This window comes from Prenolepis imparis, unplaced genomic scaffold (genome assembly GCF_030444845.1).
Source record: "Prenolepis imparis isolate NDT839.2.m4 unplaced genomic scaffold, iyPreImpa1.0 SCAF_9, whole genome shotgun sequence".
Classification (NCBI taxonomy): domain Eukaryota; kingdom Metazoa; phylum Arthropoda; class Insecta; order Hymenoptera; family Formicidae; genus Prenolepis; species Prenolepis imparis.
This window is the reverse complement of record NW_028141167.1, coordinates 12,434,860-12,462,047: the sequence shown is the minus strand read 5'-3', so window position 1 is coordinate 12,462,047 and position 27,188 is coordinate 12,434,860. Positions and strand designations below refer to the sequence as shown.

General features: G+C 32.2%; 6 protein-coding genes across 14 annotated transcripts in view; 4 read left to right on the top strand and 2 right to left on the bottom strand.

Moving 5' to 3' along the window:
- Ubl3 (ubiquitin like 3) overlaps positions 1-6,804 on the top strand; it is a 42,242-nt gene extending 35,438 nt beyond the window's left edge. The window contains exon 4 of the mRNA XM_083046765.1: positions 850-6,804. Coding sequence (XP_082902891.1) covers positions 850-914 — 65 coding nt within the window. The 3' untranslated portion in view covers positions 915-6,804. The remainder of the gene's footprint in view (positions 1-849) is intronic.
- A 3,615-nt stretch (positions 6,805-10,419) lies between these two features.
- LOC145940886 (uncharacterized) lies at positions 10,420-11,176 on the bottom strand. Its single transcript, XM_083046526.1, has 2 exons — positions 10,985-11,176; positions 10,420-10,675 (listed from the first exon to the last, which is right to left on the bottom strand). The coding sequence occupies exons 1-2, from the start codon at positions 11,096-11,098 to the stop codon at positions 10,577-10,579; spliced, it is 213 nt and encodes a 70-aa protein (XP_082902652.1). The 5' UTR covers positions 11,099-11,176; the 3' UTR covers positions 10,420-10,576.
- Positions 11,177-11,508: 332 nt separating this feature from the next.
- Gdl (gonadal protein gdl) lies at positions 11,509-13,043 on the top strand. The gene is made up of 2 exons (XM_083045640.1): positions 11,509-11,667; positions 12,146-13,043. Exon 2 carries the CDS (start codon positions 12,152-12,154, stop codon positions 12,671-12,673), a length of 522 nt encoding a protein of 173 aa, XP_082901766.1. The 5' UTR covers positions 11,509-11,667; positions 12,146-12,151; the 3' UTR covers positions 12,674-13,043.
- A 180-nt stretch (positions 13,044-13,223) lies between these two features.
- On the bottom strand, positions 13,224-18,525 carry Lon (lon protease homolog, mitochondrial). Of its 4 annotated transcripts, none has more exons than XM_083045631.1 (10): positions 18,269-18,525; positions 17,716-17,943; positions 17,421-17,599; positions 16,926-17,227; positions 16,160-16,351; positions 15,780-16,084; positions 15,501-15,640; positions 15,140-15,422; positions 14,072-14,975; positions 13,224-13,826 (listed from the first exon to the last, which is right to left on the bottom strand). In XM_083045631.1, the coding sequence occupies exons 1-10, from the start codon at positions 18,523-18,525 to the stop codon at positions 13,593-13,595; spliced, it is 3,024 nt and encodes a 1,007-aa protein (XP_082901757.1). In that variant the 3' UTR covers positions 13,224-13,592. The 4 variants fall into 4 exon arrangements, with proteins under 4 accessions (XP_082901757.1, XP_082901758.1, XP_082901759.1 ...); XM_083045632.1 differs by having other exon boundaries at positions 18,293-18,525; XM_083045633.1 differs by having other exon boundaries at positions 13,225-13,826; positions 16,926-17,176.
- Positions 18,526-18,816: 291 nt separating this feature from the next.
- Positions 18,817-20,357, top strand: LOC145940458 (uncharacterized). 4 transcript variants are annotated; one of them, XM_083045637.1, is made up of 5 exons: positions 18,817-18,893; positions 18,999-19,345; positions 19,445-19,583; positions 19,669-19,947; positions 20,028-20,357. In XM_083045637.1, the coding sequence occupies exons 2-5, from the start codon at positions 19,099-19,101 to the stop codon at positions 20,206-20,208; spliced, it is 846 nt and encodes a 281-aa protein (XP_082901763.1). In that variant the 5' UTR covers positions 18,817-18,893; positions 18,999-19,098; the 3' UTR covers positions 20,209-20,357. The 4 variants fall into 4 exon arrangements, with proteins under 4 accessions (XP_082901763.1, XP_082901765.1, XP_082901762.1 ...); XM_083045639.1 differs by having other exon boundaries at positions 18,817-18,998; positions 19,090-19,345; XM_083045636.1 differs by having other exon boundaries at positions 18,817-18,998; positions 19,087-19,345.
- A 174-nt stretch (positions 20,358-20,531) lies between these two features.
- On the top strand, positions 20,532-27,026 carry LOC145941048 (gamma-tubulin complex component 2). Of its 3 annotated transcripts, XM_083046834.1 has the most exons (17): positions 20,535-20,848; positions 20,996-21,160; positions 21,246-21,390; positions 21,605-21,776; positions 21,847-21,990; positions 22,069-22,223; positions 22,331-22,459; positions 22,601-22,780; positions 22,852-23,026; positions 23,138-23,331; positions 23,437-23,647; positions 23,733-23,901; positions 23,977-24,151; positions 24,248-24,391; positions 24,814-24,891; positions 26,108-26,268; positions 26,887-27,026. In XM_083046834.1, the coding sequence occupies exons 1-17, from the start codon at positions 20,796-20,798 to the stop codon at positions 26,969-26,971; spliced, it is 2,535 nt and encodes an 844-aa protein (XP_082902960.1). In that variant the 5' UTR covers positions 20,535-20,795; the 3' UTR covers positions 26,972-27,026. The 3 variants fall into 3 exon arrangements, with proteins under 3 accessions (XP_082902961.1, XP_082902960.1, XP_082902962.1); XM_083046835.1 differs by lacking the exons at positions 26,108-26,268; positions 26,887-27,026 and adding an exon at positions 25,319-25,513 and having other exon boundaries at positions 20,532-20,848; XM_083046836.1 differs by lacking the exon at positions 24,814-24,891 and having other exon boundaries at positions 20,536-20,848.
- The last annotated feature ends 162 nt before the right edge of the window (positions 27,027-27,188 follow it).

Here is a 27,188-nt window from a genome sequence, read left to right as displayed (position 1 = left end):
TCATTTATGGCTAAGTGGGATCCATAATACAGACCCCAATATTCTTTTTACGAAAAAGTTTGGCGATACCTTATACATAATAAATTATTGTACGCTATAATTGATATTACAGTAGAAGAATAGAAAACAGATGTTTTCTTTATGGGAGTATTGCATTAAAAAATAAAGATTATTCAATGTAACTATAAATCAATTAAATTTTAGATATTAAAATGTAATATCATATTAAAATATAATAACCCGTGTGCAATGCATCGAAAAATAAAAAGATAAAAAGCATAAAAAATACAAAAGTTTTAATCTAAAATTAAATCAAGCGTAACAGAGAAATTTTTGAAGAATACCATTGATTTTATTGTCAATTTTATTTAATTATCATTATATTAATTCTATATCAATATCAATTTTATCATATTAAAATATAACATGCGTGCAATGCACAGAAAAATAAAAATACACAAAGCATGAAAAATATAAAAGTTTTGATCTAAAAAATAAATCAAACGCGACAGAGAAAAAAGGATTGCAGAATGCCACTGATTTTATTGTCAATTTTATTTAATTGCAAAGTAAACATATAATTATTATGCAAAAAAGAATTATTAAATTTCCTTGAAAAAAAAAAAAAAAGTGACACGATTTCTTCTCAAGATCCCATTTAATCTGTAAATACTTACCTATATTCTTCATTTTTGTCATAGAGACATTTATCTTGTAAAAACATTTAGATATATTTTACACTTTTACATATGTAAAAATATTTTACAGTTTTACATCAAACTCCTATCCTACATCCATCTCGCGATGTTGAATCAACGAGAGACTGAATCGTACCTGCTTCTGTTCCAGATCAGAGACAAAAGAGTAAAGGCGGCGGAAGTAGTTGCTGCTCGGCTTCCTGCTGTATACTCTAGATCGCCCCCGGTGGTCGTCGTCGACGTCGGTGGTGGATTCCGCGCGGATGGGCGCGCGACATGGGCGAGCGCGGGCTCACCCGAGCGCTGAGCCATGGTTTCTAAGATTTCATGCTGATGTATAATCGTTAGTGGCTGAGCTCGTGAGCAGTGTAGCACGAGAGGGAAAGGAAGAGATAGATAGAAGTGAGAAAGAGAGATTATATATCGCTCCGGTGCCCGTTGAACGAGGCGATGAGGAGCAAGCGATGCGGGCAGCAACGGTGTCGTCGTCGTCGTCGTCGTCGTCGTCATCGTTGCACCGGTCGGGGATTTCGGTTCGTTTAGTAGGCGATAATGCGTGCTCGATCGATACGCGCTCGCGGGGAAAAAAGCCTCCGCTCGGAAAAGGAGGAGAAGAAGAAGAAGGGCGGATGTTGAGGGATGCAGAGGGTAGCGGTTGCGAGCGAACGGATCGTTGCTGGCACGACGGTTAGAGTTTGCCGTGAAGAAGGGGTCTCCGGTCGAGTTGTGCCGATAGCGATGGTTTACTAACTTCGGTTAACGACGTCACGCATACGATCGGACGTCGTGTTATGGCCCTTTGTTTTGTGATATACAGACGGACGTGAAAAGGATTTGATTAACGATAACGATCGATTTCGTTAATGGCTTAAATTAAGTTTCTATTAACTTCTTTCCATCTCTTCCCCTCCTCCTTTTCGCCTCTCCCCGGGTTCTTGTCTAGCTTACGATGATTGTAACATCGGATAAAAGAGAGAAGGTATATAATAGTAAAATCTCGTAAAGTTAGCTAATTGACTTAATTAAATTTTGATTAACTAGAGAGTTAACTAAACATAAATTTAATTTAACCGCGCTGGTTAACTAATTTTGCATGAAGGTGTTTCTTCATGCATTACATTTCTAATTTACATTTGCTATAATGTAGATGAAATAATCATAAATGTAGTTAGCAATCTTGATTAAATTTCGGTTAAGGATTATCCTATTGTTCTTTCCTATATATAGATTATAGCAGTAGCTGTAATATCGACGAACAGAGAAAATAATCGTTAATTTAGTTAACAGTCTTGACTAAAGTTTCTTGGTCAACGATATCGATTTTTTTTCCTAGTATTATCATTGCAGTTATAATAGCGAAAGAGAGAGACAGCAGAAAGAAAGAAAAGGTTTTATTAACCGTAAGCTTTTAATTAGCGCACTTTTTTCCTCTCTCTCTCTCTCTTTCTCATACACACATACAATTAATTTAAGTTTCGATTGCGCCCTCGACCTAAATTAATTCAATTAATTTTATTCTTCATTTATATTTTTAGAAGCAAAATTAGATTCTAGAAAGAAAAAAATTAAAAACCATCACTTGAACATTTTACAAATATCATTCGAGTTAATCATATACCTTAACACCACTCGGTGTCGGTACAACCGGCCTCGAAGATCGAAAAAGGAGACGTGACGGAAAAGGCGAACAATTGCGCGCATTTGCTGCGGATACTCGTAATATCGTTTTTGTTCGCCCAGGTATAAGGAACTCGTGCGTGCACGATAAGACGAATAGAATTTCCAGGGGGAGAGATCGAGTTGCAAAAAGGGCTACGGACGATTCTTGAAGGATACGTCCGAGACGCACCCTGGAAACGGCGCTACAATGCTTAGAAACTCAACCACTATCACAGTACTCTGCAGCGTTATAATATAATATAATTACGTAGAGACGGGATTGTGTGCGTGCTTGCGTAAATATGAGTGTATCGCGTTCAAATGAGGGAGAAAGAGAGGGAGTGAGTGAGTGCGAGAGCGAATAAAATTTATGTTGTGATATGCAGGTAGCAAATATATACATATATATATATATGTGTGGGTATATATATGTGTATATATTTATATACAGGGTGTTCCTAGCCAATCGCGCCGATGGTAGAGAAGAACCGCGGTGATAAGAGTCGAGCTGGAAAATTTGGCCGTTTTCGGGCGCGAGAAATGGACGTCATTTTACGGTCAGTTTTATTTGACGTGATAAGGATGACAGATGTGTTAAGACTGATACGGATATCCGTTGGATTTACGATATTTTCTTAAAACTCATTCCGTATTAACTGTTTACGCGATGTTTATCGTCGGAACGGAAAGTGCGATTGGCCAGAGGCTCTCTGCGTATATGGGACGTCGAAAGATGAGGATGCAAAAATGTGTATTTATTTTGGAAAATTTTTGTTCTTTTTTCTAGTCATTCATGTCTTAAAAATTCTTTTGATTATCGAGTCTCAATTTGAATTTACTTGAATTAAAACGCGCATACAAATTGCAATTGAAATATATTTAAATTATTATTATTATATACTCTATTATATAATTATTATTATATATACATATATAAATTATATTATAAATACATTTTATATATGTATGTATATGTATGTATGAGTAAAATCAAGTATCAAAATATATACATATATTTTAATATTAACATATATGAATTTGTTATAAAGTTGCGAAGACCGCCAAATTGACATATTTTTCGATAATAATACGCAAATGGAATGGTGATCTCAAGTGGTCTTTTATCATATTTTTGTTATCCAATTGTATCTATCTTTCTTATCAATCTCCATTCGTATTTTTCGAGAAAACTTTACTCGACAAATTCAAAGTTTGCTCGTCAAAGAGATAAATGGCATCGCGATATTAAGGAAATCGCTTTTAAATTGAACGAAAAAACGCGCACGTTGGCATGTATTTTGCATCCTCTTCTCGACAGCCCGTATACATATATATACGTACTATTATCGAATTCGCGTGTGCACTTTGGTGTGCACGTGCTTCAACGTGCACGCGCGACGGTATGAGACACGTTGACGTACGTTAAGCTCTCATACGAATAGACAACTTTATTATCATGAATTTAAAGAGGAAGTAATATTATATGACGCCACTTTGAGAGTTTAGTATTCTGGAATAAAAGATTATTGGTGAAGAAAGAGAGGGAGAGAAAGAGAAAAAGGATGAAAGAGAGAGAGAGAGCGAGAGAAGACATTGGATCTCTATAATGAATAGTTATGATTAAATGAAAAACTCAAATATATTTCCTGTTATATATAATCTTCCCCCCATCTCCCCCCATCGATCCCCCTTGATCCCTCTCTCTATTATTCCATCTTCTCTTGTCCCCCCCACCCCCTCCCAACCCCTCACCCTCTTCGTGTTACCCGTCCATGCGAATCTGTCGGGCCTAGAACGTCGCTCTCGTTAGACCCAGAAAAATAATTCCACGCTATGAATTTACGTACCCATTTCGAGTATCGATCGTAGTTAGATCCAATCAAACCGTTACGACGAATACGTTGTAGGCGATTCTCTACGTATTAATTACACACACACACACACACACACACACACACACACGGACACATACACATGTACGCACAAATGAAAAGGTGCGAGTAACTCTCTCTAACACACAAACACACTACCTAACATACTCTCTCTAACATACTACCCGTAATCGTACTGTAACTCTTACGAAATGCATAATCCTGTGTATATATATATAATGCAATGTTCTTACTGTAGTTAAATTCGCGAGAAGAGAAGAAGAAGGGGAGGAAGAAGCGAAGAAATTTGTGCGATCAACACAGCGCGAGCTATGTTTAATTTATTTCTTATATACACGTACATACACACAACGTTATACATTATATATATATATTATATATATATATTCGCGAAAGTGAAACGCGAAGCGACCATGTTTGTATATTTCGAAATCGTTATTAGTACCTGCCTGACTCATAAACCTGTGCCATACCGCAATTCTTTTCTCTTCTCTCCCCATTCTCCCACTTTTTCCTCCTCTTTCCTTCAGCCCTTTCTATTACTTCTCCCCTGCTGCGATCGGCTTTTAACGCGCAAAGTATTTTTGCTTGTATTTTTCTTTTTTTTTTTTACGCGGGAGATCAACGAAACAAGATTGTTCGGCGAAATTCAACGACGGCGTTTTGGCGTGAAACGATAAAGGGAGAAAATGCGCTCTGTCAATCGGAACATATCAATACTGGGGCTCGAATTGCGTCGACAGCGAGTCTGAATGGAAATTTAGCTAATCCCTAGACTGCCCTTCGGGCCGTCCCTTTCTCTACGGATTATGGGATCCTATCCATAATTTGGACGCGGAGGGAAAATTTAATCGAGACCGGGATTAATGCTGACGTCGATGTCGCCGCAATCGAGCTTAACGTTGTTGATACATTGTCTACTGAATCAATCGACTGCTTGCAGAAAAGGGGCGTGAGTCGATCTTTTTTTTATACAAACGAGTCGGAAAACTACTGTATCGAATTTGCGAATAAATCAATGCAAATATGTACGATTATGAATATTCGGGGACGGCATCTCTCTTATTATTTATTTAATAATTTTCACCAAAGTATATAGGTATATATAATTGTAAACGCGAGAGAACGATAGTTTCTTTCTGCTTTTAAGACATCAACTCTTTTTTGCAACGATTGATTCTTGTTTACAGTCGTTAAATTGTACGTGCGAATTGTCAATGTAACGTTGTTTTTGTTTTCGACAAGACATCAATCCAAATGAAAAAATAAAGTAACAACGATATATTGTAGACAGAGTAGCTGCAAAGAACTTTTGCCTTTACGAATTTTTTTTTTAGCACATTTTTTTACAATTTTAAAAATTATACCAGAAGCAATAGTGGCCAAATCTCTTGACAAATTTTGCCCCATATTTTCTTCAAGATAAAAATAGTCTGGTCGAAACAAAAATGGCTAAAATTCTCTTAAAAGGCACAGAAATCGTTAAATTTAATCGATTAAATTGAATGTAAAATATTGTATATTGAAATGAAAAAAGGATAAAACTTCCTTTATAATACTATAATTTATTGTACGACACATAATTGATAATTATACTTTTATAAAGACTGGCCTTAGAAAGGCCACTACTGCGAGCGTTTCTTCGCGTCCTATTTCGAAAATATCAAAGTACACGCTTGTCGCGGCAGAGGATAATGTTATTCCTATGTATTCCTATCGAAACGATCCTGTATGGTGAAAGTCTAACGACGCGTACATTGTATATATATATTGTAGGTTTATGGGAATGGCTCGCACGATGCACTCATCACAACTTACTCATTGTTCTTTACTTCGCCTTCTAGCGGTCTCATTAGTTTTCATTTTATTTTATTCTCTTTTTTTTTAAAAAAAAGGATCCACATATATAGAGTGTTACCTTAATAAGCGAACACCTTAAGAAAAAAAAAATCTCATTACTTTTTTTGCTCCCGTCCCGCTCCCCACGATTCATATTTTTTATTGTAAGATTGTAAGTTGTAGATTATCTATAAAATGCTGTTTATATAGGGAAACAAATTGTTTAGTTCGTAAGATTTTAAGATTCGCGAAAAAGAGAGAAAGAGAGTGTGAAAGAGAGAAAGAAAGAGAGAGTGAGAGCGAAAGAAGAGAGAGCAAAAGCTGCACATCGTATCCGGTATGTTGTGAGCTTGCGGATGGGATGTTCGGAGAATATGAAGAAGACTCTATTAGTCCTATCGTGAATGTACTATTAAAAAAAGATGTAATGAAGAGTTAAAAAGTATTCTTAAAGATCAGTTGCATTGTATTCATTTCACGTGCTATATTAAGACGCGTCCGAAATTATAAAGTAGTCTACCGTTCATGTCGAATTCATACACGACGAGAGGACGAAATGTCTCTGTAAGAAGGAGATCCGAAAGGGAAGGAGAGAAAGAAAGACCATTTTTGTGGACTTTCCAATTTCGCATTTACCATCCATTTTATCGTGAAATTAATTTCGAATTATTGTTACAAACATAAAGGCTCTGTAATAAATTTATCTTGTAACTCTTTCCACTGCGATATCACTTTCACATATTGGACGTAAAGAGAAGAGGATCGCAATTTTTTTATAATTTTTAAAAAGATCATTAAAAACCACGAGATTAAAGAAACTTTTTTTTTTAATATAATCGAAATTAAGATTATTTCCTTGAAAGAGTCCGGAAAAAGGTGTGAGAAACACGCGTAATACGAAGATTGACGATATTTCTCGTATAAGGGCGTTAAAATATAAAAATGAGTTGAAACATAAATAATACATCATGTGGTCGTTGATTTGAAAAACATATATATATATACATATATATATACGTATTGTTAGCCTCGTATTAATTATTAATACGTTCCGTAGAGAAATACATATATCTTACAAATAATGATCTCAAATAGCTAATAATTATGTTATACTTTTGCAGTTAACAATTTAAAACGGACGATCGATCGAGTCACCGCACCGTGATAAACTATAAATATAGAGATCAATTCATGATACTCGCTCTGCTAATAGAATATACGGTTGAATCTCTCTCCGTTCAAACGAGAGATATCGAAAGTCTACAAATAATTTTAAAAAAATGATATTCTTGGTAATATCGCGCGCATATAAATCTGCAAAGAATTATACTTCTATGTACGTCATATCAAAATTTTTATCTATAAGAATCTCCCCCTTAAGCACGGCAGAAAATTCCTCTATTCTCTGATTCTCCGTTTACTCCTCACTAAACAAATTCCTCATTGTTGTAAAAGCGAAGGAGTATCGCAGACCAACAATGGTATTATGAATCAGCTGTTTTCTTTTTGGCAGATGTCAGTCGCATTTCAGGATTGTTCATTAAAAATAGACAAGAGCCCCACATAAGCAGTAAAATTAGGAGAAATTATATTACGTTCATCAAAAATATAAAAATATATCTCAAATTAGATATATAGCGATCCGAAATTTCGTTCTACGGGTATATATTTACACGAGTACACTAAAAAAAATTGTTAACTTGACTAAACCGTTCAACTAAATAATATTTTGTCAACTGAACATATAAAAATATTTAAATTAAATATAACATATTAAATCTAACAAAACGTGTATTAGATTTAAATACTGATATAAGTTCGTGTATTTTACTTAAATACTAATATATGTTCAATTAACAAAATAGTAATTTAGTTGAACGGTTTAATCAAGTTAACAGTTTTTTTTTTTTCAGTGTAGTAAAAAGACTTGCATGAAAAATACATTGATTTTTTTTCACTGACTTTCGACATATTTTCGAAAATATTTCCAACCGCAATTTCTTATCAATAATTTTCGCGTGTATAAATTATAAATACGAATCTTGATTCATATAATCCAGTTATCGCTCGCAGACACTTTTTATCGTGTCTCGCGCGAAATTATTAAATCAATTTCTTTTCATTTTTCGTAAGATTATTGGTCGGTTAATGACGAAGAGAAAGAGAAGATTTATTTCGGTATATGAGAACTTGAGAAATATCAAATTTCGCTTGCAAACAAGCAAAATTATATCAAATACGGAGCATAAACGCAGCATAATGCTATATTAATCATATGCAAAACGTTTGGTGATAGATGTATATTATAAAAATAATATTTCTTGTGAAAAACACATGTGTGTGTGAGAAGAGAGAGTCTCCTTTTACTGGATAAATTTACGCGATTTTTTATTTTTAAATTAAGTATCACGATAATCTTATCTCAATTAAAGATTCTATTAAAACATCTACACTTAACTGAAGAATAAAAATTATTTTTATTTGTATTATATAATATCCCTTTTTTTAATTGCTATCTATTCAGATAATGGGATTTTATATATATAAAATAATCCCCATTAACTGTCATCCTTAATAAAATTCATATAATATAAAATAATATATATATATGTATATATATTATTTTTTATTTTATAGTGATCTCATGTTAAATTTTGAATGAGAAATGTTGAATTTGATTAAGGATGACAGTTTCAGTTTTTAACAAGAAATATCTCACGGAACATCTATTTGCCGAACGTCCTGCATATTTAAATATTTCGCTACTCGTTGGCTATAAGAATGCATAAGCCACATCATATTCGTGATATATCAACGAGCAGAAAATTGCAGCTTACACGCGGTTTATGTAATATCGTGTAACGATTATATCGTTATATAACGAAAGCCGTTTACTAATTCACATTTATATATACATATATATATATATAGGAAGAAACTCTACGAAAAAAAATCTCACACAATTACTATTTTGAATACTACCTTTCGCCTATAAAAACGGATCCGCTTTATTTTTTTCCCCCTCTTCTACTGGTAGTTTGTATATCTTATGATTAAGGAACGCGAGGTACAAAGGAACCAGAGTGACGTTTGATTTGAAAGAGACACAGAAAAAAAAAGAAAAAAAATAAGAAGAAATTTATATGCTGCGCCGCGTCAGGAATGTAATCGACATTCTTTGTGTAATTGTAATGTAAACGTAAACACCAGCCAGAATTCACGCAATATGTCCCTACTCAATGTTCACATACGAAGATTGAAAGAAATGTATAAAGCTATGTAGTATTATAAAGAAAACGAGTATGCATAATTTATATTCCTGTACTTTTCACGGAATCATCGAAATATTCACCTGACATACTTAATCATGAGTCTTCTTTTGATTCTCGCAAGATAGATCTTACAAGATTGAGAAATAATTACGTTCAACACGTAACATCCAGATATTTTTGCAGACGATAATTATTTTGATAATGTGAAACAAAACAACACGGAACATACCGAATAAAATGAAATATCTTACACGCAATCAACGAAAATGTGGGATAAGATAAAAACGCAATATTCTAGCCATGAAAAATCTCTGAAGAATGTAATTTTTTATCGAATATTTTTTTTATGAATAGTAGTGTTATAATTATATACTTCATATTATCAAAATTGATTCACTAATTTTTATCTAAAAATATGATACGTTTTTCTGTTTCCAACTTTTATCACGTTATTTGTACTTAACTAATTAATCTTGCCATTGTCAAAGAGCAACAAATAATGATTGAAAGATGTAGATAAAGGAAGTTAATTAACCTTTTGCAAAATTATTGGCTACTGTACTTTTTTTGTAAAGCATTCGAAATGCAAATGCATAATTCTCCAGATTGGATTTCAATCAGGAATAAATTGATGCAAATATATTACTTTCAGCAAAATAAAAGCAGTCATCAAGCTGTACTTATCCAATCTTTTGCAAAAAAGGTATGTATAAAACATTGAGACGATCATCCTTTATATCTCCTCCAATATATAAATTATTCCAGAAAATTGCTCTATATATTGTCGTTTAAGATTTAGATTTAAAATATACATACGTAGCTCTTCTCTCCTTTGCATTAAATTATTGAGCTTTTTTGACAAATCTGATCTATTTTTCTTCAATAAAAATTGTTTAATGTTTTAAATAATTATCAATTTAATTAAGCTTCAGAAGATAAAATATTTTTATATTTTATTTCAAGCAAGTTTTATATTAATCAATTTTCAATTTGATATCTGGCGTTAAAAAAATTTGCTATAAAGAATGATCTTTCTTGGAACGATAAATTGCACAAATCTTCACTTTTCACATATTTATTAACAACCTAGAGCTACACCTCCAATGGATCCATAAATGTATGACCGTTGGACGTATATCATAAATAATAATTTTGATACCATTAATTTTCAATCTACGATGACATGTTTGAAGCTTCAATCTAGTTTCCTTGATCTTTATGCCTTCCTCTTGTTATAGTTCTTAAAATTAGGCGCCATGTACATAGGTGTTCCCAGTATCGCTGCACCGATACAGAACAATGAAAATAGCTTCTCCTGTAACGTAGAGCATTAATGTTAATATAAAATTCGCTTGAAAATTCATCTATATGTGTATGAGACAATCTTTACATGTACATAACACACAAGAAATTCTATATATTACCAAAAATACTGTCAATTATTTTACAAAATTGTATTGCTTGTGCAGATTGCTTTCTATGAGATTCGCTCGAAATCTCATGTTCTCAATATTAACAAGTAAAAATTCTTAAAAAAAAAAAAAAAAAAAAAAAAAAATTAACTGCGCATCGGACCTCTCTTCTCCTCTTACGTAATTTCATCTACAAGAGAAACTGTACTCACAGCTGTAGAGATTTTCACCGTGGGTGGTGTGCAAACGATCGTATTGTGATACGATCTAGCAATAACGCCCGATAAACGGGATGTGCTCGTCAAACTGTTGCGGATCGCAAACATTTTAAATCTTTACTCTGATTATCGTCAAACTTCTCGGGATAGTGCAAAAACACCTAGGAGTATAGAGTCTCAAGATGCACATACCACATTGAAATTACAGTTTGTTCCGAAAATCGAGTGGTGTTGATTGGACAAAACGAGAAAAGAGTCTTGTTCTGATTGGTCGATCAAAAGTCACTAGATGGAAGAATTTCGAATTTCGAACGCATCCTGCCAATTTCAGATCGCGCAACACACTGGCGCTGCGTCACGCGGTCACCATCGGAATTCGGCGCGCGGAGTGGGGGAGAGAGTGGGGGTGGCGTGGTGGGGAGTGCGCGCGCAATCCCCCACTCCGGCCCAGCCCCCACTCTCTCCCCCCCCCACGCGCGCCGAATTCCGACGGCGCCGCGTCGACGCAGCAAGGTCAAAGTCGAACGCGCCGCGCACATGTCGACACGCGCTCTCTCTTCTCTCCGTGTTGCGACCTAAAATATTTTGACACTGACGCATCCCAAAATGATCATCGAGTTGACAATCTACTGAAATACGTGTGACGTGTCTGTATTTGTCAACATGATTTTAAAGAGGTTTTATATATTCTCAGCTTTATTATAAATTCGTGGATAAAGATTTGATTCGATTGTATTTTTACTGTGAAAAAATGATATAAATGACGAAACTGTCTGAATTATCCGGCTCATCAAATGTTCGAGAGGTTAATTACAATGTGAAAAACACGTGAGGGGTGCTATGAAGATCGTTGATTGCATGTAAACAGAGTGTGATTCGCAAAGTTTCAACGTGGATTTAATAAAGAAGCCACGCTTCAAGCATTTATTACATTCTGCACAATTTAATTTTCACAAATCGACGAGAGTCTATAAAAGAGATTGCTGAAAAATTGAATATTGACAAATCTGTCAACAAGGAAGTTTGAATACAGTTTGGCACTTAATGTTTGGATGTATCTATCAAGAAAAATAAAATTACCAGGAAAATCCAATAATTGTTACAATAGGACATTCATGTCATAAGATATAGTTTGTCAGATCTCTTTCTTTACAGTGAAAAATGGACGTTGTTAGTCCTACTCCTCAAGATCTACAGAGGAAACTTTACTTCCTAGTGGAACAGTTGCAGCACATGGCTGGAGAACTCCCGCCAAAGTATCAGATGCGTCTACCATACGAATTGCTCTCTGGTTTGGCAAACTCATTGTTGAACGACACCATTTTTGAGATAGTGAAGGGACTGATGGAAATACAACATGTGACCGAGAAGCATCTCTTCCAACAACGGCTACAACTTTTGAATCAACAAAAGATTGAGTCTCAAGAGGCATCGTTGTCAGCGACAGGTGAAGAGCTGACGACAATAAAAGCGATTCTGCAAAAGAAACACAAGGAGGAGTTGAAGCAATTGGACATGAAATTGGTGTTGCAATTGGATCAAAAGATGGCGGACCAGCAGGGCATACTGGAGAAGGCTGGAGTACCTGGATTCTATGTGACTAATAATCCTATGGAGATTCAAGTGCAAATGAGGCTATGCGACTTCATAATTAGGCTCAGCGAAATGGATATTCCAACTTGACATGGATATATAGTAGTTTTTCTTGTGTAACACCTACTTTTTTGTCATTTCTCTCATAGTAAGTATTTGTCATTATTTTTTGTCATTACTGTTTACATGATGATTATTTAATATTGAGTTTTGACAAGAAAAAGATATCCTAAAGAAATTTATTATAAACTACTTTATTTAAATCAAGCTCTCCTTTGTATACAATAAAATTCGACATATTTTGTTATATTATTAGATTTAATATTAATATTAAGATTTACAGCCATCCACTTAATATAAATAAATCACTATATTTGATATATATATATAATGCTTTTTTAAAGTAGAAAAATATTCTTACTGATTATATATAGATATCATATGATAGAGAAAAGTGTTTAATAGCAGAAACTTATATGCTGAAAAGATATAATATCCTTATATTTTCTTTATTTATATGTGTATTATAATAAATAATATTAAAAATAAGACTAATAAGATTCTTACAAAATAATATAAAAGAAACTTCCTTTTAAGATATCAATAAAAGGAAATAAATTTTCTTTTAATATAATTTATATTATATTTATTTATATACACATATTATTTGCAAAGAAATATAAGTAATTATATCTCTAGAATAATTACTTATCGTTCTTTCATGGAATATTTGTGTTATTTACAGAAAGCATTTTCAGAGATTATATCCAAGTATACTCCTATTATCCTCTCAAAGAATTACAAATAATAAAATATTTTTTTTAGAATTTTATGAAATGTGTTCAGTCCAAAAGATTATAAAGCTTTTAATAACACAAAGATCTATTCTTTTTTTGTTCCAAGGTCCATTTTTTGTCTCTTTAGATAATATATGAATTACCCTTATACTTTACACAAGAAACAAAATATAAAACAGCAATTTTGTCAATAGCATACTCTTTTGCACATACTATGTAGATTTAACCTGTACTACTGATTGTGTGGATGAAATGTGAGTGCTAATTGGTTTTGTAGATTGAAAGGAATCGGTTTCATGCGTTTGTGCGAAACATATACGATAAACATCGTCGAACGTTGAAGCAAAATGCACTTCTAGACCATCCGTGATATATTTAGGCAAATCGTTGAAATCTTTCTTGTTTTCCTCAGGTAAAATTATGCATTTAACATCGACGCGCTTCGCCTAAAAATAAAAGTGTATTTTATTAATTCTATACCCTGAATTATAGTAAAATAATAAAATATATAGAAATTATATATAAAATCAAGAAAATTATGCAGTAAGCACTACATTATGTTGTATCGTTATATTATATTGCATCATTAATATTTACATCGTATCATTATGTAATTATTATATAATAATAATTAATTGAAATTGAATCGAATAACAATAGATTAGAATTAATAAGATTATTTTATACTCACTGCAATAATTTTCTCCTTGATGCCACCAACAGGTAATACTTTGCCCATGAGACTCAGCTCGCCTGTCATCGCCACGTTCTGCCTGATAGGTTGATTCTTAGCGAGGGAGAGCAATGCCGTGGCGATTGTCACACCCGCACTAGGTCCATCCTTTGGAGTAGCACCTTCAGGTACATGTATATGCAAGTGGGAATCGTAGAGGAACGCATTGGAGGGATCCTCCTGTTTCAGATGATTCCTCGCCACGGTCATCGCGATATGTATAGACTCCTTCATCACATCACCGAGGTGGCCGGTGATCTCGAAAGTACCCTCGGCCTTTTTGCCACTCGTCGGTTTTCTAACAGTACTCTCGATGAACAGAGTGGATCCACCCATGGCGGTCCACGCCAGTCCCATTACTACACCGGCAGGCGTGACTTCGTACATCCTATCGTGCGTGAATACGGGCTTCCCGACAAACTCGTGCAGGTTGAGCGCGGTGACGTCGACTTTGTCGGCCTCCTTCTTAACAACCTTAAACGCCACTTTTCTGTGCACTTTCTCTATGTGTTTCTGCAGGTTTCTCACTCCCGATTCTCGACAGTAAGACTTGATCAATGCCGTAAGCGCGTTGTCAGCAATATTGATTTGATCGTTGCTGAGACCGCACTCGATTCTAGCCTGTGGAACCAAGTACTGTTTCGCGATGGCGAGCTTCTCTTCGGCGACGTAACCCGACATGTCTATCATCTCCATACGATCTCTCAGGGGTTCCGGGATAGTGTCTATTACATTTGCCGTGCAGATAAACAAGACTTTCGATAAATCCACTGCAACGTCTAAATAGTGGTCCAAGAAGTTTGCATTTTGTTCAGGATCAAGCATCTCGAGAAGAGCTGATGCTGGATCCCCTTGATGTCCTCTGAAAAATAACGCAAAAGTTTAAAAAAAAGCATTGTAAAAAATTCCAAAAAGATATTCTTTACAGATGTTTTCTAAGTATCTTTCAGACTTTTAATTCCACAATACATTAAATATATATGTGACATATAATATATAATGCATATATAAATTTAGATTACATACTTGCCAATCTTGTCGACTTCATCTATTAGAATTAATGGATTTTCAGTTTTAGTCTTTTTCAAGCACTGAATGACTTTGCCTGGCATCGCTCCCACATATGTTCTTCTGTGTCCTTTAATCTCCGCCACATCTGTCATTCCACCGACGCTAAACCTAAAGTACTCCCTGTTCAAAGCACGAGAAATCGATTTAGCTATAGAGGTCTTGCCGACTCCAGGAGGTCCGTGGAAACATAATATCTTTCCTTGTGTGCTGCCTTTTAGTTGACTAACAGCGATGAATTCTGCAATGAAAGCATAGTACTCGTAGCGTAATATTATTGAAGTATTATTATCTATATTTATATAAAAAATGTTTATACCAAGAATTCTTTTTTTTATATCTTCCATTCCATAGTGATCTTCATCCAAAATTTTATTGGCATCTTCAAGACTTAAATTTTCTGTACTAGTCACACCCCATGGCATGGATGTAAGCCAGTCTAGATAATTTCTCGTAACACTAAAAAATACAAAATTTATTTGTAACTTATATATTTGAAACTTATATAAATTAATGAAGCATATGTGTGTGTGTATAAATAGCATACTTTTTTGTACTATACACACGACAAAAATGCTTAAATATTAATAATGCATACTTGAATTCACTACTATGACTTTCTAAGAAAGATAATTTATTCAATTCCTCTTCCAGCACATCCATCACTGGTTTAGGAACTGTCTTTTGTCTTATTCTTTCCCTGTACTTTTCTTCTATCGCATCTTTGTCATCTTTTTCCAGCCCCAGTTCTTTCTTGATGACTTTTAATTGCTCGTGAAGAATATACTTTCTATGTTGTTGTTTTACTTTCTCCTCTACTTCTTTCCCAATTTTCTGTTGTAGTTTACTTAATTCATATTCCTTTTTTAGAAGTGCGAGAGACAGCCTCAATCTTTTTAAAATCTACAAATACACCATTCCAACATATTCAAAGTGGAAATTTCACACATCGTATAATAATAACATCAATACACTTACATCCATTTCTTCTAAGACTTGCTGTAACTCCTGCGCATCTGCTCCGGTTAAGGCAGCACCCAAATCACTGAGATAAACTGGATTGTCTACAACTTTTTGCCCTTGATGCAGCATTTGTTGCAATGCATCGCGATATAAAGGATTCATATTGATTATATCGCGAATCGTCTTAATGAGTTCCTGCGTCAAAGCCTGTTTAACAAATATTTTGGTTCCTGATATTGTATGTGCATGCAACATCATCAAATATATTCAAAATCGCGCGAATGATTTCAAAATAATGCAACTAAACTTAGTCTGTTGGTGCAAAAATGCAAGACAAAAGAGTAATGATAAAAAAAGAATAGAAAAAATACGTGGACGAAAAGATTGAATATCGAATGAAATAATTTTATTCTCGTAATATACTAATTTTCAATTATTCTATTGATTCAAGGTATTAAATTCATATACAAAATTAAAAGTAAAATGATAGAAAATGTTATGTTCTTTCCTATAAAGTTATAAAGTATTTTTATAACTTGGAAGTAAATAGAAATATTTTTTAAATATTAATTAAATTCATTGACATCCTATATTTATTATAGTAAAATTGATTTATTTTGAATTTTCAATGATACTTCATGATGTTTATAAAATCAATTTTGTCTTAATTTTGTTTTAATTCTATAATTAATTTAATAACTCTTGGCATTATTAGAAAAAAAAGATAGAAACTAGCTATATTATATCCAATACTATCTTCTCGATATCATTTATATATTACCTTAATTTCTTCAGTTTGTTTAAACTTTTCATGTGTGACATTCACAACTTCCACCATTAATATAGATTGACTACCGGATTGAGGCGCTGACGATGATTTCTCCGTACTTTTTTCAGAGGAATTTATCGGCGGTTTTACTTCCGTAGACTGGGCACCTGTTTCATTGACTTTTTCTATCTTCTCTAAAATTTTATTCTCTGCCTTCTTGCGCAATGATCTCCGACTTATCTTGCCGCTGTTTACTGTGTCGTCTACAGGAACGGTAATTGTAGTATTTAATAGTGGGAACGTCAGTTTCATCTCTGCGTAAGGTAGGGCAATATTTTAACAGAATACCGAAAAAAACAAAGTGTTGTCACACCAATCGCAAGCAAGAGGCTCGTTTTTATCAATTTAATATATTAATAATGAGACTTTAAATTTCTATAAAGTATATGATTTCATTGCAGCTAAAAAAAAAACATGAGAAATGCTTTACTTAAACATTTTTCTTACTATGGTTATGTTCTGACTTTGGAGTTGGATCATCAAAAATCTGATTTACAATCTTGATTCTTCTATGTGCCATAATCACTAGTCTTAATCGATTTCCCAGATCCTGCACCTCATGTACTTGTGCAAACGTTCCAATGGAATAAATGTCATCTAAGTTTTCAACAATTTCAGCTTCGTTTCTGTACACACAAATGTCAAATTAAAACTTATACTCTTAGTTTCTTTATGTCATTTATATTGTTACTGTTTTTTACTCTATTTATAAAATATCAAAGATAGATTTGAAAGAACTTACTCTTCGGTCTTCTTTAAGAAGACTCCCACATAAGGCTGATTCAACTTAATTTTTCTTCTTACTAGATCAATCAGAATTGGATTACTAATCTCGATAAGCTTGATAAACCTAGGAAACACTGGATTTCTATTGATAGCGATGACCGGTACATAAGGCCATATTTCAGGTACCACCACAGTTGCAGGCAGAGAGGCAGAATAATCTCCAGGTTGCTCTCCATTACCGTCGCTGAATGACGAAACATGAAATGAGAAACAAGATTTTCACAAAACTAGCATACAATCACAGCTATTAACAATTTCATCATACATCGCATTATACAATATTCCCAATGTACTTACAATGCGATGAAAATCTCGGTAAATATAATATTAAAGGGAGAAATAAATGTGAAATATGAAGATAATTTTTAATCAATTACAGCTGAAGGAAGTTAAACAGAGAAAAATCGACTTAAAATAAAATTATTCAGATAAGGAGGCTCAAGCGTGAAATATATATCAACAAAATAGAGTAGAGAAATTAAAGAAAATAAAAAAAAAGATTAATTTACCTCGGAGGAACTCGATCAGAGTACCTTTTCGTGGCGAAGAACCTCACCGAGACCACCGCGGGATGGATCCTACGTCCACGTATATTCCTCAACAATCTTCCCCCGAGGCATTCCGCTCGCGCTAACTGCGGTAATCCGACGCAGGCCGGTGTCCGGAGATCCGCGGGGGGGCGAGTTTTGCAGAAGGAGCGCGCGATCGCCTGATGCTGCCGAAGAATCGGCAGCAATTTCGCGTTCACCGCTGTCACGAATCGCATGGCTCCTCGTCGCAGATTCTCATAAATCTTCCACCTGATGTTGTTTAAAAAAAAAAAAAAAAGAACAAACGGAGGTTATAACGCGACCTTACGAAATCTCTGCGATTTCACACGCATTCGTGACCCAACGTAAACTGATGGAGTGATACATCTGACCCTTTTTAGCTGCACCCGATTGACCCGATTACACTTTAAAAGAGGTTGTGCGGCTCGATAATATTTTTTTCGAAAAACGTACGTTTCTTGCGATTTAAAAGAGTGATCTTAATATGAGACGCTCAAGTTGAGATAATTCTCTGCGTAAATATTTCCTTTACGTGTTGGAACGAAGAAAAGGGAGAGATTATTCCAACTAAAGTTTCTACACAGTAACTATATACTTGAAATTTTTCAAATACAATTGAACAATTTTATATGTGTAGTGTAAAACACATCAACGTTTATTTATATCGTGTAAAACTTTTTAATTTAAGGTAAGATGAAATAATTTCTTTTAATATAAAAGATATAAGAAATATTTTATATGTTGCATAATATTATATATAATTGTTTTTACAAAAGAAGATTTTTCAAATGCAAAAAAGTGAATACAAGAACAAGAAGAAATTATTACAGTTATTAGTTAATTTCATGCAATACAATTGGTTCTGTTCAATAATGGATAAAGATATCTTCAGCAAACCATTATTAAATAAAAGACCGCGGATTTCACAATCCAGAAAAAATAACAATTTACAATATGAAACGCCTCAATCTATTGCGACAGAAAATAATGAAAGTAATATTATTGATTATAGAAACATTCCTCTTTCTTTATCAGGTAAATTATTATTACTATTAGTTTTATAATTATTATTAGTTAATATAATCTTTATTTATATGCATTTATTATTTTGTAACATTTAAACGCTGTATGCAGGAGAGATAAGTTCATCCTTCATACATAGAAAGAATTTAACACAAAAACAGCCTAACATTTCATTTGTGGAAGACACAGAGGATGATGATGAACAGTTCATCTCAAAGATGAAAGAAATTATTGACAAGAATTGTAAAATGTAAAGCTAATTAATAATTAATCTATATTTGCATTAGTTATTGTACTGTATTCGAATATATATTAATGTCTTGTCATACAAATAGGCAGAACAAAGAAAATTATAGTATAAGAGATTTGCAAAGCCAATCGTATTTATCAAGGAAAAAGAAATGTGCATTTAGCGAGGAAGATGAGAATCTAATGAAGCGGTTTAAAAAATCTGTGAATGAGAATAAAGCTTTGTGCGCAATTCCACAAAAAGTCCCACAACAGTCTGAAAATGTTACTTCTGTTCGCAATTCCAAGTGCTCAATATTAACTACCCCAAAAGTTATTTCAACTTCAACTGTCACACTGAATAAGATTGATACAGATTTCAGGAGGTATACTTATGTTAGACATATTAGACAAATATTCTAATGAGTTAGTGCAGTGAAATGTTTGGTTGACACATTATTTTCAGATGTAATACAGATCAGCTTGTCTCCTATATGACTTCGCAGAAAAATGATCAATTGATAACGCCCAAAAATACTGAATACGTTACAGAAACTGAAATTGTTGAAACAGAAATCGAACAATTAGTTTATTGTGCGATGCACTACTTGACGCCACCTGAAAGAGATGACAACTTATTATCATAATTTAATATGTTATTAATAATTTTTATTACAACAAAATATTTTAAATTTAAATTAATTTCAATATTGGTTAGACAATTCCAATATTTATTAATAAGTTATATCTTGTTAAAAAATTTTTGAAATTTTGATTTCATTCGATAAAAAGCTATTGTGAAAGAATTTATGTTTATAATATATAATATTTATATATTATATAATATATTTAATATAATATATATATATATATATTTAATATAATAATATTTAATATATATAATAATATATTATATATTATTAATATCATGTTTATATATTATATCTGATTATAATTTTCTGTCGTATAATATTATAATTTTGTTATAACTTTGTGATATAATTTTTAATATAAAGTTAAAACATCGTTAAATGTATTACGAATAGAGTTTAAATATTCCCGCGATCTTCTGAATGTGAAGGGAGAGGGCGCGCATAGTTTCAATATGACGTTTCCACTCTTTGTCACGTGACCGATTTTAGTTCATGTATATGCGAATCCGAGGACGAGCGGCGCCGAAACTGGGTCCTCGCTTTACCAAAATACATCTAAAAATTATGCATCCTGGGAAACAATGAGTGAATTTAAATTACACCATTTGATCGTGCAGCTGATTGATTTGTTGGGGTAAGCGACAATAGACATGTTTCATAATTTGTAAAATTGATTTACAGCATTACATTTATAGACTTAGGAGTACATTTGAATATATATATATTTTTATGTAGAAAATATTGTGTACAAATGGCTTTTATGCGTAAATATCTTTTGTAGCTCTGAATCTGCCCCTGAGGGACATTTGGAGAAGCTGCAGAAAGAATGCGTAACGACAAATGCATTAAACACTGTTGCTCCTCACAGTTGCATACAACATCTAGCAAAAATTTCACCCAAGCCAGAGTTATTTCTACAGAAGTATGAGGAGCTAAAATCCAAAAAGTTAGTGGAACCAATATGATTCAAGTTATTATACATTTTTTTCATTTATATGTGCAGAAAGGTAATAAAAGATCTATTTTTTCAGAGTAGATCTATTAGGCCTGTTTGTGCAGACTTTGGAGTTAATATCTCAAGATGAGGAATTAAAGAGGTATCTATCAAAATCTGCACCAAGATCAACAACTGATTCTTTAAAAGATCCAACCATTACACAAGAAGATTTGCCAAAGGTAATATATATAATATATTAATATAATATTTTTAATGAGGTGTATTTTAAAATTATTTAAATTTTAATATTTTATTTAACTATAAGTATATAATTAATATACAAATGTAAAATAACATATGAATATATAATTTAAATGTAAACTAAAATTTGTTTTATTTTTTTTGTATATAATCTATGTCAGAGTATGTACAATTTATTTAAATATTTGATAGATTTGCAAAACTGTAATTAAAGCTGCTGTGGAAGGAGGAAAGAAATTAAACCAACAAGTATGTTCAGTCAATTGGAAAAATGACAATGTTATAGCAAAACATAACTGGGTAGCAGAGCGTCCACGTATAACTTGGGATTTTCACAGTGATGCTGCCGTAACACTTTATCAAAGTATGTAAATACTTTTTTGCAAAATACAAAAGATTCTAATAAAATATACGTATGTTTTAAATAATTACAGAGGTTGTACCGATTGTGTCTCAAGAGTCTATACTTCTATGGGATATTTTGTATTGCTTAAAAGGAATCGATGGATCATACATAATTTCAGAACCTTTAACGAGTCCTTATGGTGTTAAAACCTTTAATATATCACCTGATGTTGGTGAGAAATGCATTAAAAATTTTAATATATAGTTTTTAATTAAAAAAGATTAAATAAAATTCTATTTTTTATTTTCAGGCATATCATTTAAACAGTTAGCGCAACAAATATTACCTTTAGCATCCTATTACTCCATGACAGTGAGATTTGTTGAGGAAAAAGTCTCACCAGACGATGGACAAGTCAATCATGCTCTGAGAGGAGCTTTACGATCCTTGCTGAAAGATTATTTGGTATAGCAAATTAGTTTTTAAAACAAATGCATGTCTGGTATAATTTATATTTCTTCTTGTTTAGTTTAATATATATGTAAATACTGATATTTTATACTCTGTTTCAGCTCTTTGTCGTACAACTTGAGACAGAACACATTCATGGTAAATTAAGCTTGCAAAAGCTATGGTTTTACATTCAGCCTACTATGCTTACAATGTCTATACTATCTCAGATTACATCCACAATCTGCAAGGTTAGTACAAAATAATGTTAGAATATCAAATAATTTTAATCATATGTATTCTTTAAATATATGCATAGAAAATACAAATTATTTTTTCTATAATTGAGACATTAAAGATAAGACGTAACATACAATGTTGGTTAATTCTAGGCAAATGCGAGAGGAGGGAAAGTACTGAGTCTCCTTCATGAGCAAACATTGAACAATGTTAGTGGTGAAGCAAAATCTAAAGAACTGTGCCTATATCTAATGCAAGCAGCGAGCATACCATATATGCAAATATTAGAAAAGTGGGTTTACAAAGGAGTGATATGTGATCCATATCAGGAAGTTAGTATCATAAGTCTATTCTTACGTTACATATTGCAAGTGGCATATTTGTAATATTGTGTACTTTTCAGTTTTTTGTAGAAGATAACGAATTGGTTCAAAAGGAAGAACTTCCCTTGGATTATTCCGCGGATTACTGGGAGAAGCGATATACCATGCGAACAGAGAGGATACCTGTATTTTTAAGTGAACATGCACAAACTATACTTAGAACTGGAAAATATTTTAACGTGATCAGGCAATGTGGTACGTTTCTTAATAACACAATAATATTTAAATATATTTATTATTTATTTAAAGTAATATATAAGTAGTATACACAATTATTTAACAAAATCAAAAAATATGTATTTACAGGTAAAACAGTACAGTGGGGAAAACAAGAACCTTTAAGTTATCAATATCAAGGGCAGAAATATATAGCTGCCATTGATAGGGCATATTCAGAAGCCGCCAGGAAATTATTAGAAGTACTAATGAAGGAGAATGATTTGATGGGTAGGCTACGCAGTGTAAAAAGTTACTTTCTTCTTGCACAAGGAGATTTTGTGGTGAGTTCAACTGTCAATTATCAAATATGAATTTAAAGTTCTTTTTTATTTAAATAGCTTTTATTATTTCTCTTATATATAAGAAAATTTAATTTTTCATTAAAGGTTCAATTTATGAATCTGTGTGAAACCGAGTTGAACAAGAGTATGTACGATATTGTTTTACATCGCTTAGCATCTCTTCTCGAGGTTGCTTTGCGAATGTCTACTGCAGATTCAGATCCTTATAAAGACGATCTGAAACCGGAATTACTTCCGTATGATCTACAATATCAAATGTTTAGAATACTTTCTATCCAAACCAGAGACGAGAAAGGTAATTTATAAAAAATATCATACTTACTTAATTATACCTAATTAAACCAAACATAGGTTGAAAAATGAATTAATTTATCTTACAGAATATTGTTTTCAAGCGGGTAAAATTTTGACTGGTTTGGAAGCTTTTGTCTTCAATTATGATGTAAAATGGCCAGTTTCTCTGATTATTAATAGGAAGGCCATAGCTTGTTATCAAATGTTGTTTAGACATTTATTTTATTGTAAATATGTTGAAAGATTATTGTGCAGGTAAACTATTTCGCTTTAATTATAATGTGGACTTTATGTTTGTGTAACAACATTTAAAAATTTGTTGGCTCACAGGGTATGGATTAGCAATAAAATAGCGAAGACTTTCACGCATGAAGTTGCCATAGCTTACAGACAGGCATTCTCATTACGGCAAAGAATGCTTGATTGTATACAGCATTTAGAGTATTATATGATGGTGGAAGTCGTGGAACCAAACTGGTTGAAATTTATAAATAAGATGAACAAGGTAATGATTTATATTATTGTTATTTAAAATATATGTATACATGTATTGATGTATTGTTATTTAATGTCTTTACATATTTCGTATAATTAAAATCAGGTCAGTAACGTCGATGACGTATTGAGCGTGCATCAGGATTTGCAAGACAGTTATCTGAAGGAGTGTATGTTAACGGATCCCGATCTTCTCGGTTGCATCACCGGTATATGCGCAATCTGCGTAGAATTCTGCAATTTTATGCAGGTAAGTCTTACTTTCGCGAACTTGTGTGTTCCTCTCTAACAATACGCTGCATGAATTTACATCCAATGATTTCTTCTCCTAAGTTGCAATCATTATTTCAATTGAATCCGTTACAGCGCTTTATTGTTTATTACATAATATATATATTTCCAAATACATACTAATAAATATCCGAGTAGGTCTCATGTTCTTTCCCTTGTATCAGAACATATGTATATTAGTAATTTATATATATTTTTCTTAATCTCAGAAATTGATCAAATTTTTAAATCACGATACTTTCTTTACAAAATTATCCTTAAAAATCGAGTTATTAACATTCAATAAGATAAAATGACGATAGAAACGTAATGGGAAAGAAAATAACGATATATAAAAGGAGACTTTGATCTATTAAATTATATTTTGTTGCTAATGTTAAGCGTATGAGCCGCTACTACATTGATGCTGAATTGACATCCATGATTGGTGCCTGTCAGGAAGATGCCTATGAATATGAGGTATACTTTCAAAGCTTTAAGCTCGCTCTCATGCATCTCTGTAGTCCTAGAATCATGAAGCATTTTTTTTGCAAATGAGGCATCTTTAAGTAATCACTATTATATCGTTAAGAACATGCGACTGTCGTACATCCTCATTATCCCCAATTTGCATGAAGTATGATTTGATATTCTATAAATATAAATACCTCCAAAATATATATAGAGATGTTCTAAGGAATAATGTTTAGTGAGCATTCTTTTTACAACTATATTGAATGTAAAATTTTTGATGTGTACACAAAAAAGTTAAACATTTCCATGCATCTCTGTATAAGACTGTACATTAAATATAATGGTTTATCATTTTTTTAAATCCTCACTAGTTAAGAGAGGATAAATTATTAAAAAAGTGTTTGTTATTAAATTATATCTGCATCTCTGAAAGATGTTTGAAGATGAAGTAAGTATGAAAGTTTATAGGATAAAGCAGTATAATTATGTATATGTATGTATAAAATTGTATATGCTATGTATTATATATTTTTCTTTATATATATATATTATATTATATATCCATATATTTTTTTGCTATTTTGACTTGATAAAAGTTGGATTGGTATCATAAAGATTGTTTAGAAATGTTTTAGGTTTTTGTAGATTTAGGGTTGATATTTAAAAAAAAAGTACAATATATTTTTTATTATATCTTTTCTATTAAGAACATGGTATGACAAAACAAATTATAATTCTATTATTTCTTAATTTATGGAATGATAATTTTTTTCTTTATATCTTGAACTTGAGTGATAGATAGTATTTGGAAATGTAGAGGAGGAAAGAAATATCTATATGTATATGTAGATATTTTATATGTAATATATTTTGTAGAAATTTCAAATTCTATTTGTGCATATTTTTAACAATGATTTTGAAGACGCATTTTTTTCGAAACTTAGTAAGTTTGCCAAAAATTTATATTGTAGTTCACATTTACTTTTTTTATGAGGAATAATTAATAAGAAAATAATGATATTTTTATAATCTTTTGTAAAAAAGCACGAGTAGTTTATAATAGTCATCAGCATATTATCATACTATTGTCAATTAAGTAAAAATTTATATCATATATTTTTATTACATCTCAGAAATCGTTTCTTAAGTTTGTGTACATTATGCATTGTGTACATGTTCTTATTTATACTAATGTATTAATGAATTGCATCCTTTATACTAGATCGAGAATGTTTCTACAGCGAAAGATGGAACAGGAAGCTTTGAGGAAACAATTGCATCGCTAGATGAAAGATTCACTAAAGTATTGACATGCCTTCTAGATCGAATCTGCGATTTGGGTTGCGATAACAACAATGAGAAGCTACTTAATGTGTTATGTCGGTAAGTCTTCTATATATTTTTAAAATAAAAATTATTCCTTTAGAATCAGGAAAATCATTTTTAACAAAGATACAAATTCTTGTAGCACGTTACACGTATTATAAAAACTAAAATCATTTTTATATAAGATATTTTTTCAAAATACGAATAGTAATAATTCTCAAATGTTCAATTGATTTAACTAATAATAAATTAATAAGAATTTCTTCCGGTTTCAAACATCGCGTAAAACGAGTAAATCTTATTTTAGAAAATTCGAAAGTAATATAATTTAAAGACGACTTAAATACAATTTATGTGATGCAAGAGAAGAATTCTAGTTTAGAGAATAGCACAGATTCATAATATATGAAAATCTAATATTGAGATGATTAGAATAAAACAAAATCAATAATATTGTGTTACGCACTGTATTATTTGTCATTAATGTGCTCTTATTAGTTCATTATCACTTTTCATTATGTTTGTATGAGTTTACATCCAGATGTTATATTCATACATAGCTGTCTTTTATTAAAACATTCTGTATATTTACTGCATATATTATTCTTACTAAATATGTATATAATTTTTATACATCTCTTCGCTTTTTAATAACGATGTTTGTGTATTATATAGGCTTGACTTCAATATGTTCTACACCGACATACTGGTACGACGAGGTAGAGAGAAAACTGTCTCACAGCAAGATGTATCTGGTTAGTAATACATTATCTCCGTCCAGGCTGATTTATTCATAAACACGTAGAGATCTGCGACAATAATTTAGTAGTAAATCTTGGAAAAATTTTATTTATTTTCCAACGCTTATTTACACACTTATATTTGCATATACAGGATGGAGATAAGATAAATTTTCACAAAAAGCTACAATATATCTTTTTGTCATCAGAGTTATATTTAAAAGTGATAAAAATTGA

Excerpts from the sequence above, each read along its gene's own strand:
- LOC145940886 (XM_083046526.1), bottom strand. The coding sequence starts at position 11,098 with ATGTTTGCGATCCGCAACAGTTTGACGAGCACATCCCGTTTATCGGGC. Across the intron at positions 10,676-10,984 it reads CGGTGAAAATCTCTACAGCT|GAGAAGCTATTTTCATTGTT; the intron begins GTGAGTACAGTT and ends TCTACGTTACAG.
- Gdl (XM_083045640.1), top strand. The coding sequence starts at position 12,152 with ATGGACGTTGTTAGTCCTACTCCTCAAGATCTACAGAGGAAACTTTAC.
- Lon (XM_083045631.1), bottom strand. The coding sequence starts at position 18,525 with ATGCGATTCGTGACAGCGGTGAACGCGAAATTGCTGCCGATTCTTCGG. Across the intron at positions 15,423-15,500 it reads TATAAAAAAAAGAATTCTTG|AATTCATCGCTGTTAGTCAA; the intron begins GTATAAACATTT and ends CTTTCATTGCAG. Across the intron at positions 14,976-15,139 it reads GAAGTCGACAAGATTGGCAA|AGGACATCAAGGGGATCCAG; the intron begins GTATGTAATCTA and ends GTTATTTTTCAG.
- LOC145940458 (XM_083045637.1), top strand. The coding sequence starts at position 19,099 with ATGCAAAAAAGTGAATACAAGAACAAGAAGAAATTATTACAGTTATTA. Across the intron at positions 19,346-19,444 it reads CATTCCTCTTTCTTTATCAG|GAGAGATAAGTTCATCCTTC; the intron begins GTAAATTATTAT and ends CGCTGTATGCAG. Across the intron at positions 19,948-20,027 it reads ATTGATACAGATTTCAGGAG|ATGTAATACAGATCAGCTTG; the intron begins GTATACTTATGT and ends CATTATTTTCAG.
- LOC145941048 (XM_083046834.1), top strand. The coding sequence starts at position 20,796 with ATGAGTGAATTTAAATTACACCATTTGATCGTGCAGCTGATTGATTTG. Across the intron at positions 21,391-21,604 it reads CACAAGAAGATTTGCCAAAG|ATTTGCAAAACTGTAATTAA; the intron begins GTAATATATATA and ends AATATTTGATAG. Across the intron at positions 23,027-23,137 it reads TAACGTGATCAGGCAATGTG|GTAAAACAGTACAGTGGGGA; the intron begins GTACGTTTCTTA and ends ATGTATTTACAG.